Source organism: Marmota monax, unplaced genomic scaffold (genome assembly GCF_021218885.2).
Source record: "Marmota monax isolate L192 unplaced genomic scaffold, Marmota_monax_Labrador192_F-V1.1 WCK01_AAM20220418_F8-fsc00260, whole genome shotgun sequence".
NCBI classification, from domain to species: Eukaryota; Metazoa; Chordata; class Mammalia; order Rodentia; family Sciuridae; genus Marmota; species Marmota monax.
Genome location: NW_026694062.1, coordinates 1,370,541 through 1,384,781, shown reverse-complemented (window position 1 = coordinate 1,384,781; position 14,241 = coordinate 1,370,541). Strand labels below are relative to the sequence as shown.

At 51.6% G+C, this 14,241-nt stretch overlaps 1 protein-coding gene across 11 annotated transcripts in view; it reads left to right on the top strand.

Annotated features, from left to right (window-relative positions):
- Tbl1x (transducin beta like 1 X-linked) overlaps positions 1–14,241 on the top strand; it is a 184,343-nt gene that overhangs the window by 165,876 nt on the left and 4,226 nt on the right. For all 11 annotated transcript variants that reach the window (XM_058585529.1, XM_058585533.1, XM_046464228.2 and 8 more), the window contains 6 exons: positions 1,653–1,713; positions 4,319–4,440; positions 7,322–7,396; positions 7,715–7,842; positions 9,343–9,508; positions 10,913–11,014. In XM_058585529.1, coding sequence (XP_058441512.1) covers positions 1,653–1,713; positions 4,319–4,440; positions 7,322–7,396; positions 7,715–7,842; positions 9,343–9,508; positions 10,913–11,014 — 654 coding nt within the window. The remainder of the gene's footprint in view (positions 1–1,652; positions 1,714–4,318; positions 4,441–7,321; positions 7,397–7,714; positions 7,843–9,342; positions 9,509–10,912; positions 11,015–14,241) is intronic.

The window sequence follows — 14,241 nt, the reverse complement described above, 5'->3', positions numbered from 1 at the left end:
TGGAATTATTTTAGTCTTTGGGTCCGTAATCTGTCAGGATGACCTAGTTAACCATGGCAGGAGTAAGGATATCAGTGCTTTTGACAATAAAACCCACTGAGGGGGGTGGTATTACTGGTATTAATAATCTTCAGTTTGTGCTTAACAGAAAGTAGTTAGATTTTTCAAAATTTCTGAAATATAATTTAAGGTTTTCTTATTAAAAATCCCTGTGTAGGTGATGTTTTCTTTTGTCCAATATATATTAAACATAAGTATTAACAATCCAATTACTAATATCTTATGTGAAACTGTATCCTAGAATGATGAAGGAGTTTATATATTCGGTGCAGTGCCAGGTTTGATTGTACATGAATAAATCAAGGGGAATTATACCACAACACACACACACACACACACACAAATACACAAATATTAACACAGTGGGACACTCTCATAATCCCAGTGGCTTGGTAATGCCAAGGCAGGAGGATTTTAAGTTTGAAGCCAGCCTCAGCAACCCGGCAAGATGAGCCTGCCTCAAAATTTAAAAAAAAAAAAAAAAGGGGGGGGGTGTATGGTGCAGTGGTTAAGTGCCCCTGGGTTCACTGCTCGCTACAAAAAAAGGTACACACACACACAGAAGTTGGTCAAGCTGACCCCAAACCAAGGAGTACCAAGTTGTAAAGAAGCTACCTTTACCGGGCACGCTGGCACACACCTATAATCCCAGGGGCTCAGGAGGATCGTGAGTTTAAAGCCAGCCTCAGCAACTTAGGGTCTCACGGTCTCTACATAAAATACAAAAAAAGGGCTGGGGATTGTGGCTCAGATCTCTGGGTTCAATCCCTGGTACCAATTAAAATAAAAAGAAACTTAGTGTTCTGAGATTTCCCTTTACAATGCACACAAGATACAACGACTTCTTAAAGCTAAGTCTTTAAATAAAGTTTCAAAATTAAGTTGAAAATTGCTGCTGATGAAAACGTAACCCCAGTGGGACTGGCTGACCTGCCCGTGGCTCACTCCCTAGATGTCTTTCTTCCCGGCATTAATGAGTTAGTGGGATTCATGGTTTCCTTGGTCTCCTGACATAAAGGTCGCCTTTCCCCCTTCCTGGTGCCAGCCCCAGAGTAGTCCAGGGATTCTGCTGTATCTAGTACAGGTTTAGCATCGCTTATTTGAAGCACTTGGAACCTCAATTATTTAGATAAGATTTGCTGCTGCCTTTTTTAGTGGTTTTTTTTTAAGCTTTGGGATGAAAGGGAATCCCTTACCAGTTGTAGATTTCTCAAGTGTGGGTCCGCAGTCTGTGACCACCAGACAGCACCTGTAGCTGGTGAGCTGCTTCCGTGTGGCCAAGTGTAAAACACCCATCGTATCAGACTTAGGATGGGAAAACACAATGCCAGGTATCTCACTAGTGTTTTGGTTTTTTTCCTGATCACATATTAAAACATTTCGGCTACATTGCGTGACAGGGATGGTGTTATTAAAATTTCACTAATTTCTTTTTGTAATGTTACTGGAACCTTATGACTTGCCTTCTCCATCGGACACTGCTGATTTAGAGGGAACGTAGCCGGCTATCCTTTCTCGCCCAATCCCTTTTCCTAGAGAAAGCGTTGGAAGGAGACGGGTCACTAACTCTTTTCTTTGTTTGCGGAGCACAGACAACCATCATCTGGGACGCCCACACAGGAGAAGCCAAGCAGCAGTTCCCCTTCCACTCAGGTAGGTTTGCTGGTTCCTGTTGCTGGGGGGGATGCAGAGGCTGCCCCAGGAATTCGTGATGTTGTAAACAACAGCAGGAACGTGCCTGTCCACACCAGAGGCGGCTGGACTCTCCTCCCAAGCAATGCACGTAGGATGAGGTTCCGCCTTGATCCGCTGGTGACTGCTGCCCCCCAGCTTCCAGCAGACTCTCCCCTCTTGTTTCCTTCACATGCCCGGCTTCAGGTGGGGCCTCTACTTTGTAGCACGTAACTTCCAAGTGTTCAGGGAAGCAGGTGGGCGGGGCCTGCTCTAGGTGCCCTTGCAGAGTGCCCCTGCCCCACGCCCTCTGCGGGGGGATCCTGGGGCCCCTGGTGGCTCCATGGTTGGCCCTCCTGACCACCAAGCACACCTGCCACGTCCTTGCCTGCCCACCTCTGTGCCAACACCACTCCAGTGGAGGTGGGCTTTCTTCCCCCTAGCGGTGAGCGGTCCCCCACAGGGGTGGAGGACAGGACTGCCTGGCTTGAAGTAAGAAGATAGTGACCCAAGTGGCCATTATTCGGCGGCCTCCAGCAGGCTAAGTTCTCGGTAGAGACTGTCTGCTGATGCCGCCTTCGGCATCTGTCTCGGGAATAAGCTCATCTCTTCTTACAATTGCTTCTATTCTGTAAGCGAGCTTTCAAAGTGTCACTAAAGCCACACGTTGGTCCCTAAATGAAGCTGACCTAATCAGAAATCCTTTAAAAAAAAACACAAAAAACAAAAAAACCTTCCTTCATTCCTTCCTTTCTTTCCACCAAAAATAGTTTCCACTGGAAATACAATATAGTGAAGCTCTAGAACTCTGCTATAATAAAATAAAAAATAAAGCCAGGTGCCGTGGGCCACGCCTGGAGTCCCAGCCCCTTAGCAAGACCCTGTCTCACAATAAAAAGGGAAGTGATGTAAAGGGCTGGGAATGTGGCTGAGTGGCAGGTGATGGCCTAGCCTGTGCAGGTCCCTGGGTTCCATCCCCAGCACCGTGTACCCAAAAAAAGGAGAAATGGAAAAAGTGTCAAGGCAAAGACTTTTTTTTTTTTTTCTTTTGGTGGCAGGGACTGAATAGAGGCACATCCCCAGCCCTTTTTGTATTTAGAGAGAGGGTCTCGCTTAATTGCTGAGAGCCTTGGTAAGTTACTGAGGCTGCCTTTGGACTCGTGATCCTCCTGCCTCAGCCTCCCGAGCTGCTGGGATGACAGGCTTGCACCACCACACCCCGCTTGCTAAGGCCCCTCAGTAGTAGAGAAGATCCCATGAGGAGCTACCCTTGTCCTTTGCTGTTCCTCCTGTGGCCATCTTGCCCCCACTTCTCCATCCCTGTTCTCGTGGTGTGTGAAGGACTCTAGGAGATGCCCCGGTGGGCTGGTACCTCCACTGGAGGCAGGAACATAGGAGGCCGGCAGCCACCTGGAGTGAGGAGTGACCACTTGAGCCATGGGTACCCAAGGGGAGGTGGGGAGAGAGCCATGCCCAGACCCCTCTCCAAGGACTTGAGGGAAGAGTCGAAGCCACACTTCCCTGGAAACAGGATGGTGTGACTGCCATGCTATACCATCCACATCTCTCGCCAGCTTGGCCAGTCACTCGATGCCTCCCCTCGTTCATGCTCACCTGAGGCCCTACACTAATGTGCACAGTTGCATCTGAGACCTGGGCGGTTGCAGTCAGGGACAGAACATGGGTTCAGACCCTGCCGGCTGTGATGTCAGCAGCCTGGTTCCTGCCTGGTCCTCCTGTGCCTCTCGGGTGAGGCGAGGGGGAAGTACCATGAAGACGGTCGCCATCCTCAAAGCCCTGAGCAGAGCAGAGCTGCTATTGGAGCTATCTTCATGTGAGAGGGACCCAGGAGGGAAGAAGGGTGTCCTTCACAAGTCCTGATCCATGTCCGAAGGGATCGCTGTTGGCTCCAGTTAAACACCAATCAAAGCAGGTGCAGTGGTCCACTCCTGTAGTCCCAGTGACTTGGGAGGCTGAGGCAGGAGGATCCCAAGCTCACAGCCAGCCTCAGCAATGTGATGAGCCCCTAAGCCACTTAGTTTTTATTCTGCGACAGTCTTGCTAAGAAGGGCTGAGGATGTGGCTCAGTAGTAAAGTGCCTTGGAGTTCAATCCCCAGTACCCTCCTGCCCCCCCCCCCCCCCCCCCCCCCAAAAAAAATGACCAATCAGTGGCGTGGTCAGTGGATTGCACATTTTTCTAACTGAAGCATTTTGAACAAAGGACAGGATGGAAGGCGTTCTCCTGTCCTTTATCTCCTCCCTGTGTGAACACAAATCAGTGTAGCCCCACACAGTCACCCTGCTGGAACCCAGCAAGTTGGAGGCACAGGAGATGCCGTTTCCATAGCGAGTACCCTTCCACTCATGCCTGGGACACTGCCTGCCCCGGGCACAGCCAGGGCCTTAGGACTCTTCCAGAGTGAACCTTGTCCCTGCAAATTGCGAAACGACTTTAAGGTCCTTGCGGGAAAGATAGTGTTCACACTGGGAATGGTTTTGTGAAGTTGCTGCTGTGCTTTCGGCTCTTCCGACCTGCCCTAGCCACGTGCGCAGTTAACACCTGCATCCGTCTCTTCCCTCCCGCAGCCCCCGCTCTGGACGTGGACTGGCAGAACAACACTACCTTTGCCTCCTGTAGCACGGACATGTGCATCCATGTGTGCAGGCTCGGCTGTGACCGCCCAGTCAAAACCTTCCAAGGGCACACAGTAAGTGGGGGTTCCCGTGGTCAGCCCAGCTCACCAGGATGCAATGTGGGAGCGTTTGCCTCACACCTAGAAGGAGGCGATGTCACGGCAGACCAGTGGGTCCAGAACCCTTTGCGCCGGAGCTGTGGTCACTGCAACCCACCCGGTTGTGGGTAGGGAATGGTGAAAACTCACGTGACCCCATGTCAGATTTTGCAATGAAGGCCATTGAGTCGATATGAGAGTATGTAAAGGCATAAAGAAAAAGATGCTCATGATAAATGAATAGACAGAAAATGTTCACTGAGAATGGAGAACCGGGTTTTTGCGGGAGCAGGGGTACGAAGAATAGTTTCTCTGGATTAGGCCAAGGGGAGTGAAGAGTGGAGGGGCGTGTGGGTAGGAAGGATAATAGAATCAGACGTTGTTATCCTGTGAGCATATGAGTGCGCGGCTAGTGATTCCGCATCATGGTACAACCAGGAGGAGGAGAAGTTATACTCCATTTGTGCATCATGCGTCAACGTGCATTCTACTGTCATGTGTAACTAATTAGAACAAACTAAGAAAATAAATGAGAACCAGGCACAGTGATAGACGACTCATCCCAGAAACTTGGGAGGCTAAGGCAAGAGGAGGATTGCAAGTTCGAGGCCAGCCTCAACAACTTAGCGAGATCCTGTCTCAATATCTAAAAAGGGCTGGGAATGTAGCTCAGGGGTTGAGTCCCCAGTAAAGCAAAAAGGTGAATGAATGAACAAAGTTGAGAACTGAGGAAATATGAATGTCTTGAAATGAAATCTTGGTAGATGGGTTGAATGGCAGATTGGACATCGCACAAGTAAAGTTAGTGACTCGGAAAGGAGCGCACAGAAATTGGCCAAAGAATAGATAAAACCTTGAAAAACTGAACTGAGTCTTGATGTGTGGGGCAGTCGCAAGTCCTGTGAACATCTGTGTGTATCGGGGAAAGAAAAAAGACAACAGGAAACTTGAAGCTGCTGCCGCTGGGTTTTGCTGTGATGGAAAACATCAATGCTCGCGAGGTTTGGCAAACCCCAAGCAGAACCAGCATCAAGAGGCCCACACCTGCACCCCTGGACTTAGGGCTCCCCAGGTGCCACATTAATGATACATGATATGGAGAAATCATAAGACATCCAAAGATCGTGGGAAAGATCAGAGAACAGCTGTTGATAATGAGCAGCTGACTTGTCAGATCATGTAGCGTGGCCTCGGGGGCTCTACCGGGTCTGTCCTCGGGGTGCCTAGGAACGTCCACAAAGCAGCTGTGCCCAGGTCCTCCTGGGAAACCTGTGACTGAGCACCACACGGTGACCCTCTGTCTCTCACAAGCCCCTCCCATCTCCCAAGACGTCACTCAGAAGTCCCAGGCCCCACTGGGAGTGTCATGGCGCTAGCTGGGTGTGGTGCCCAGGGCACAGCCTCGCTCCTGGCCTCGGTGGCTGGCTTGGCTTGCTTCTGTGTCCACCTCCTGCAGGACGTGCAGAGGCAAGGCCAAGGCTTCTCCGTCTTTGTCACCCGTGCCCAGAGTGGCATTCAGTGCTGGAGCATCCCCAGAGGGCAGAGGAGGAGGTCAAAGCCATCATGCTGCTGCTGTAACTTGAGACATGAGTGCCACCGTCCCCAGCCTTGCTCACTTCCCTGGTGGGCACCCACCTCTCCCAGCTTCTGGCCCCGCGACTCCCACAGAAGGGGCTTCCCGAGCCTGGGCATCAGCAGTCCTGCCCGGGTCTCCCTGGGGCTGTGCCGCGTTTTTCTGGTCGGAGCTGTTCTCTGGCCCTGTTCTGTCCACCGCTGTTACAGGGCTGCCCGTGGTCTGATTTCTAGCGGCCCTGCCTTTGCCCCCACTTGGCTCTAGAAGTGGGTCTTGATTGCTGCTGCTCCTCCTAAGCCGAGCTCTGGCTGAACGGGACGGATGGAGCCTGCTCCTCCCCGAGACCTGTGAATGAGCTGCTTCTGGACGCTTCCTAGGGATTGTGACTGGGGAGGCAGAGGGAGGAAGTTCCACTCCTGGGAAGGAAGCCATTTCTCCCTGGAGGACTGAAGGGGGGGGGTTCAGCTGGGGATGGACGTCGGTGCTCAGCAGCCCTAAGAGATCTGCCCGTGGGCTCGCTCCTCTCCACAGCTGCAGCGGAGACGGATGCCCACACTGCCCCGGGGAGGATTTTGTTCCTCCTGCGTGGGTTTTCCTGTCCAAGACGGCGTGGGTCCGTTTCCCTGACACTTCTGTGTGGCCTGTGGGTGTGGATTTGTGCCTTTGGGTTGCATTGCTGTCTAGCCGGGCAATCCTGTGTCCCGTCTTGACCTCCCTGTCCACCTATCGTGTGTGTGTGTGTGTGTGTGTGTGTGTGTGTGTGTGTAAGGTACAGGGGACTCTGAGCCCAGGCTGCTCTACCCAGTAGCCCCCCCCCCCTTTTTTTTTTGGTTTGAGAAAGAGTCTCACTAAGTTGCTAAGGCTGTCCTCCTACTTGCTGCCAGCCTTCCTCAGCCTCCTGGGATTGCTGGTGCATACCACTGGGCCTGCCTGAGACCATCTTGGATGTAGATGAGAGGGAGCGGCACTTACACTCAAAGCGCACAGGAAAATGGTATCCAAAGTCCAGCTTCAGAACTAGCTGTGGTTTTATTGGTTTTATTTTCCCTCCTTGTTATATGTGAATTCTTCATTTGGCTTTCTTCCTAGTAGAGATTTTTTTCGTTAAGGAAATACGCGTGGGAGGAGGCTGACGGGTGTGGTTCTTACCTACGGGACCTGCAGGGTAAATCCCCAGGCCTGGGCAAGGCTGGCAGAGCACCACTGCCCTCTGGTGGAGGGCCGCCTTACTGCTTCCTACACACAGGCTTCCATTTCTTCCTGAAATCCTTTCCCCCTTTGCAGAATGAGGTCAACGCCATCAAGTGGGATCCTTCAGGAATGCTGCTAGCGTCCTGCTCTGATGACATGACATTAAAGGTGAGGCCAGCGTCTCGCGGGATGGACCGTTCAATCCTGGACCAGCCCCCATGTTCCCCAGGGTCTCGCATTCCGCTCCTCCGTTTGTTTTTGTGGGGACCCCTCCTCTGTAAGTTTCTCCCTCACCAAGGCAGCGAATGCCCATTTATCAGCCAAGTGCTCTGCTGAGGGTCTTCACCTGTCTGAGTCCTTGTCAACTCCCCCACCCTGCTGGGATCCCGCGGGCCAGCAGCCAAAGGAGCACCCCCAGGATGAGAGGTGATGACCCACCCCAGGTTGCGGACGCGTTGCTCATGTCGTTGGCCATACCCTCTCCAGATCTGGAGTATGAAGCAAGACACGTGTGTCCATGATCTTCAGGCTCACAGCAAAGAGATCTACACCATCAAGTGGAGTCCCACGGGACCAGCCACCAGCAACCCAAACTCCAACATCATGTTAGCAAGGTAAGGGGATCCAGCCCGCATGCTCCCGTCTCCCCTCTGGAATGCAGCCTTAATTCATCCGATTTTTTTTTTTTGGTACCAGGGATTGAACCCAGATACACTCAACCACTGAGCCCCATCCCCAGCCCTATTTTGTATAGAGAGAGGGTCTCGCTGAGTTGCTTAGCACCTTGCTTTTGCTGAGGCTGGCTTTGAACTTGTGATCCTCCTGCCTTGGCCTCCTAAGTGGCTGGAATTAGACATGCACCGCTGCGCCCGGCTTAATTTACTCTTGAGCAAAAAAAAGAGAATTTTGCTGGTGTGTCCCCAGTGTTTTGAAGCCCATCCAGCTAGACAGAACGCTACTGCATTTTGAAGATGCCAGCGAGATAATACTGTTGTCTCTGGATATCCATAGGGGTTGGTTCCTGGATGAGCTGTGGATACTGAAGTCACAGGTGGTGGTGCTCAGTCCCTCATGTGTTGGCATATAACCTGTGCACGTTGTCTAGAACTTCACATCCTGAATAGCTCACTTGATACCTGATGCTGTCTAAATGCGTGAGCCGCTGTTAGACGGCATTGTTGAGGGACCGTGGCATATTCAGTATCGGCAGTCTTTTCCTAGTTGTTTTTGATCTGTGGTTGATGGAATCTGCCGTTGCACCCCCTTGCAGATGTGAAGGGCTAGCTCAATCATAGGAGGCCCCATCGCTTTAGCTGTGAGTCTAGTAGAAGGAATCTCGTCTGTGTCAGGCCTCAGGAATTTGGCTTTAGCACAAATTCTTTACTATAACAAACCTGAAAGCCTTCAGCTTAGACCTGGGTTTGGTGCACCCCACTCAGAGCTCCTAGCAGCAGGAATTTGGGGTGGAGATCAGAGGTTCCCCAGCTCCAGCCAGATCTGCCTGCCCCAACATTTGACAGTGAATTTTCTAAGACACCAGAACTGGGAAAGCGTGGTCATCAGGAACAAAGGTGGCCTTCCCAAAAGGCAGGGCTTCAGGCCACAGAATTGCTGCATCCTGATGCACACTGTACCCCAAGGGATGTGGCAGTCCCCTCTTGGTTTGTTTGCTTGTAGTTCTGAGGATGGAACCCAGGGCCTTTGCACACGCGCCAAGTGCTCTGCCACTGAACTACACCCGCAGCCCTAATGCTTAGAAGAACACTGTTGTGACGTATGCGTGTAATCCCAGCAATTTGGGAGGCTGAGGCAGGAGGATTGCAAGTTTGAGGCCAACCTGGGCAACTCGGCCAGGAGCTGGATTTGACTCTGAGCAATGCAAAAGAGAAACAGGAAGTCAATGAGTATCCATTTGTTTCCCTTATAACAGCGCCAAAGAAAAGCTCCCTCTAGTGTCTTGAGTTTACAGTCCAGAAGAGAGAATGCGCTCTGGTTGGTTGTTCACTCACGGCAGAGGCTGGAGGTAAAGGCTTCTGAGAGTCCGTTAGGCGTCGTCGAGATCTGTGCAAAGCCGCTCTGCTGACCTGCTTGTGCTTTCTGTGCTCTCTTCCCAGTGCTTCGTTTGATTCTACGGTCCGACTGTGGGATGTGGAGCGGGGCGTTTGTATCCACACACTAACCAAACATCAGGAACCTGTCTACAGTGTAGCCTTCAGTCCTGATGGCAAATACTTGGCCAGTGGCTCCTTTGACAAGTGTGTCCATATCTGGAATACTCAGGTAACCTCGCAGCCCTGCGGCCCCGACCTTCCCCAAACCCAGTGCCTCAAGGCCCACGTTTTCGGTGACCCGAGCTTGCAGCAGTGACTCCGTTAGGACTGCCTGAAGCAGAGAGCAAGGCTGGACTCCCCAGGCCAAGTGCTGCCTGCCTTGTGCTCCCGAGGGCGTGGGGTCTTCCCCTCCCCGAAGCCTAGAGCAGGTCCCTTCCTCCAGGAGGTGTCCCCAGAGTTCTAGGCCGGTTGACTCGGAGCCAAGCTCTGAGCTTGTCGTCTTGGAAGACCTGCAAGGAGCTGCCGTCCTTAGTGCTCTGGGGAAAGCTGGAAAGGCTGCCCCCTGGTGGAGGGTGGTGGGAGGCGTCCCTTCATCTCAGCAGTCCAAGGAGACCAGCCAACTGGGACCCGGCCAGCGTCACTGTGGTAGCACAGTGTCAATACTGGGCTGTCCTTTCACAGGGGACTAAAAAGAATCGGGAGAGCTCTTGATTCTCATCTTGTTTGCTGGTTGTATGTTTCTTGTGCTGGGGATCCATGCAGGGCTTCAGGCTTGGCCAGCGCTGTGCCCTGAACTTCACCCAGAGCCCTTTAATTCCCATTCTAATGGAAGAGGAGGTGGCGTGATTGAAGCCACTGGAAATAACCAAGGATTCAGCTTTCTTCCAAGTACAGTTTCCATTACATTTTGCTGCCATTTAATAGAGATCGAGGGGCTGGGGTATGGCTCAGTGGAGGAGCGCTTACCTGGTATGCAAGAGACACACTTGGGGTGGGAAATTGGGAAGGAAAAAGCTGTGGAGGACAGGGAGAACTCGGACCACGAGGTTGGTGTGACCCCCAAGAAGGGGGTCAGCAAGGAAAGGGCCAAGGTCACAGCCCAGCGTTAGAGGTCTAGCCAGGCACGTGGGAGGAGGCCCTGGATTCCATCCCAAGTGCCATTAAAAAGAGAAATCTAGGGGCTGGGGCTCAGCAGTAGAGCACTCGCCTAGCATGTGCAAGGCGCTGGGTTCGATCCTCAGCACCACATAAAAATAAAGGTATAAAATATCACATCGGTCTTTAGTAAGAAGTTTTCAACTTTTTTTTTTTCTAAGAGCCAGTGGGTAGTCCCTGAGGCACATGCGTGCGGCCCACAGCCCCAGCTGACCTAGGCTCCCCGCACCCCAGTCTCTCGCTGAGGACAGCCATGGCCAGTGCTCTGGGGGTCAGGGAGCAGTCCCATCCTTCAGAGTTGGTGGTCTGAGGGTTACATGTCCACAGCCACCAGTGTCAAGTGGAAGTCCTTTTTAGCTCTCCACAGTAGGGCATTTTTGTGATGGGCAGTGGGGACAGGTGAGGAGGAGTGACCACTGTCCTCCTGCCAGTTGGCGGGGCTCCTCGCCTGGCAAGTGACGGTTGCTTTCCTTTGCAGAGTGGAAGTCTCGTCCACAGCTACCGGGGCACAGGTGGCATCTTCGAGGTGTGCTGGAACGCTCGAGGAGACAAAGTGGGCGCCAGTGCGTCCGACGGCTCTGTGAGTGGCACCTCAGGTTGCTGGGGACTAGAGGGGGTGGGGGACACCCAGGGAACTTCCAGGCTCCCCGTCCTGGAACTCCAGCACACGGCAGGCGCTCCGCGAGCCACACACAGACTTGGGTTCTGGGGGAGAGAGAAGAATTGCAGGTGTAAGCAGGGGGTTCTGGGATAAAGGTGCGAACAGGATTGTGGAAGATACAGGGGATTACGGGAGACATGAGAACTGGATTGTGAGAATCAAGGGAACAGGATTCTGGGAGAAGCCAGGGGTCAGTGGGAGAAATGAGAACAGGAGATAATGGGAGAAAGGAGGGCCTGCAGGTGGGAGCACAGGATTGAGGGGAAATTAAGAGCCAGAGGACTCTGAGAACCAAGGGGGTTCCAGGAGGAATAGAGAACAGGATTCTAGGTGAAAGGAGGATTTGGGGTCAACATACAGGATTCTGGAAGGAAGGGGAGAAATGGGTTGTGGGAGAAGGATTGTGAGAAATAAATGAACATAATTCTGGGCGAGGTAAGGAATTGTGGGAGAATCAAGTGACCAAAGAAGTCTGGGAGATAGGTCTTGACAGAGGATTCTGGGAGGGAGGGAAGAAGGGAATTGGTGAAACAAAGGATCATGGGAAAAAGGACTAATGGATCAGAGCAACGGATTCTGGGAGGAAGGTGAGAGCAGGATTATAGGAAAAGCAAGGAATTGTGGGAGAATTAAGGGACAGGATTCTGGGCGAAAGGAGGACTTGTGGTCCGGGGCAGAGGATTCTGGGCGAAAGGTGAAAACAAGATTGTAGGAAAAGCAAGGAATTGTGGCAGAATTAAGGGACAGGTTTCTGGACAAAAGAAGGACTTGCGGGTCCCGGGGCAGAGGATTCTGGGCGAAAGGAGGACTTGCGGTCAGGGGCAGAGGATTCTGGGCAAAAGGTGAAAACAAGATTGTAGGAAAAGCAAGGAATTGTGGGAGAATCAAGCTACCAGAGATTCAGGGAGAAGCAAGGGATTGTGGGAGAATCAAGCTACCAGAGATTCAGGGAGAAGCAAGGAATTGTGGGAGAATCAAGCTACCAGAGATTCAGGGAGAAGCAAGGGATTGTGGGAGAATCAAGCTACCAGAGGATTCTGGGAGAAAGCAGGGCTTGTGTGTCATGGCTGATTCTGGGAGGAAGATGTGAACAGGAGAGTGGGATAATTGAAGGCCAGGGGGTTGTAGGAGGAAGGAGGATTAGCCAATCAGAGGAGGGGATTCTGGAAGGAAGGTGAGAACAGAATTATACGAAAAGCAAGGAATTGTGGGAGAACTAAGGGACAGGCTTCGGGAGAAAGGATTTGGGGGTCAGGGCAGAGGATTCTGGGAGGAAGGAGGACTTGCAGGTATGGGGTAGAGGATTCTGGACAAAAGGAAGACTTGCAGGTCCGGGGGCAGAGAATTCTGGGCGGAAAGGAGAGAGAGGATTGTAGGAAAAGCAAGGAATTGTGGGAGAATCAAGCTACCAGAGGATTCTGGGAGAAGCATGGAATTATGGGATTATCAAGCTACCACAGGATTCTGGGAGAATGAAGGGCTTGTGTGTCACGGCTGATTCTGGGAGGAAGGACTTGGTGGGGGCAGAGGATTCTGGGAGGAAGGAGGACTTGGGGGTCGGGCCAGAGGATTCTGGGAGGAAGGTCTGAACAGGCTTGTGGGAGAAGTAAAAGATTGTGAGAAAAATAAGTGAACTGGTTTGGGGGAGAGGGACGAGATTGTAGGAGAATCAAGTGACCAGAGAATTCCGGGAGAAAGAAGGTTTTGTAGGTCATGACAGGATTCTGGGAGTAAAAAAGAGGATTGTGGTTGAAACAAAGAATTATGGGAGAAGAGGATTGTGAGAGAAAAGACTAGTGGGTCAGGGCAGAGGATTCTGGGAAGAAGGTGAGAAGATTATAGGAAAAGCAAGGAATTGTGGGAGAATTAAGGACAGGACTGTGGGGGAAGCATGGGATTATGGTACAATCAGCTACCAGAGGATTGTGGGAGAAAGGACTGGGGCAGGGAGAGGATTCTGGGAGGAAGGTAAAAGGATTATAGGGAAAAGAGGATTGTGAGAGGAGCAAGAACAGGATTCTGGGAGGGAGGACTAGTTGGTCAGAGCAGAGAGTTCTGGGAGGAAGGTAAGAATTTAGGAAAAGCAAGGGATTGTTGGAATTAAGGAGCAGAGGATACTGGGAGAGGCGTGGGATTATGGAAAAATTAAGTTACCAGAGGATTCTGGGAGAAAGAAAAGGCTTGTGTGTCGTGGCTGATTCTGAGAGGAAGATGTGAACAGGATTGTGGGATAATTGAGAACCATAGGGTTCTGGGAGAAACAAGGAGTTGTGGGAGCAAGGAGAACAGGATTCTGGGATTAAGGAGGATTAACTGGTCAGAGCAGGGGATTCTGGGAGGAAGGTAAGAATAGAATTATAGGAAAAGCAAGGAATTGTGGGAGAATTAAGGGACAGGATTCTGGGAGGAAGGAGGACTTGCAGGTCCTGGGACAGAGGATTCTGGGTGAAAGGAGGACTTGCGGGTTTGGGGCAGAGGATTCTGGGCGGAAAGAGACAACAGGATTGTAGGAAAAGCAAGAAATTGTGGGAGAACCAAGCTACCAGAGGATTCTGGGAGAAAGAAGGGCTTGTGTGTCACAGCTGATTCTGGGAGGAAGGTGTGAAGAAGATTGAGGGATAATTGAGGGCCAGAGGGTTCTGGGAGAAGCAAGGAGTTGTGGGAGGAAGGAGAACCAGGATTCTGGGAGTAAGGAGGATTAGCCGGTCAGAGCAGGGAATTCTGGGAGGAAGGTGAGAACAGAATTATAGGAAAAGCAAGAAATTGTGGGAGAATTAAGGGACAGGATGCTGGGAGGAAGGAGGACTTGGGGGTCGGGTCAGAGGATTCTGGGAGGATGGTCTGAACAGGCTGTGGGAGAAGTAGAAGATTGTGAGAGAAATAAGTGAACTGGTTTCTGCGAGAGGCACGAGATTGCAGCAGAATCAAGTGACCAGAGAATTCCAGGAGAAAGGTTTTGTGGGTCATGACAGGATTCTGGGAGTAACAAAGAGGATCGTGGTTAAAAAGAATTATGGAAGAAGAGGATTGTGAAAGAAAAGACTAGTGGGTCAGGGCAGAGGATTCTGGGAAGGTGGTGAGAAGATTGTAGAAAAAGCAAGGAATTGTGGAAGAGTTAAGGACAGGATTGTGGGAGAAGCGTGGGA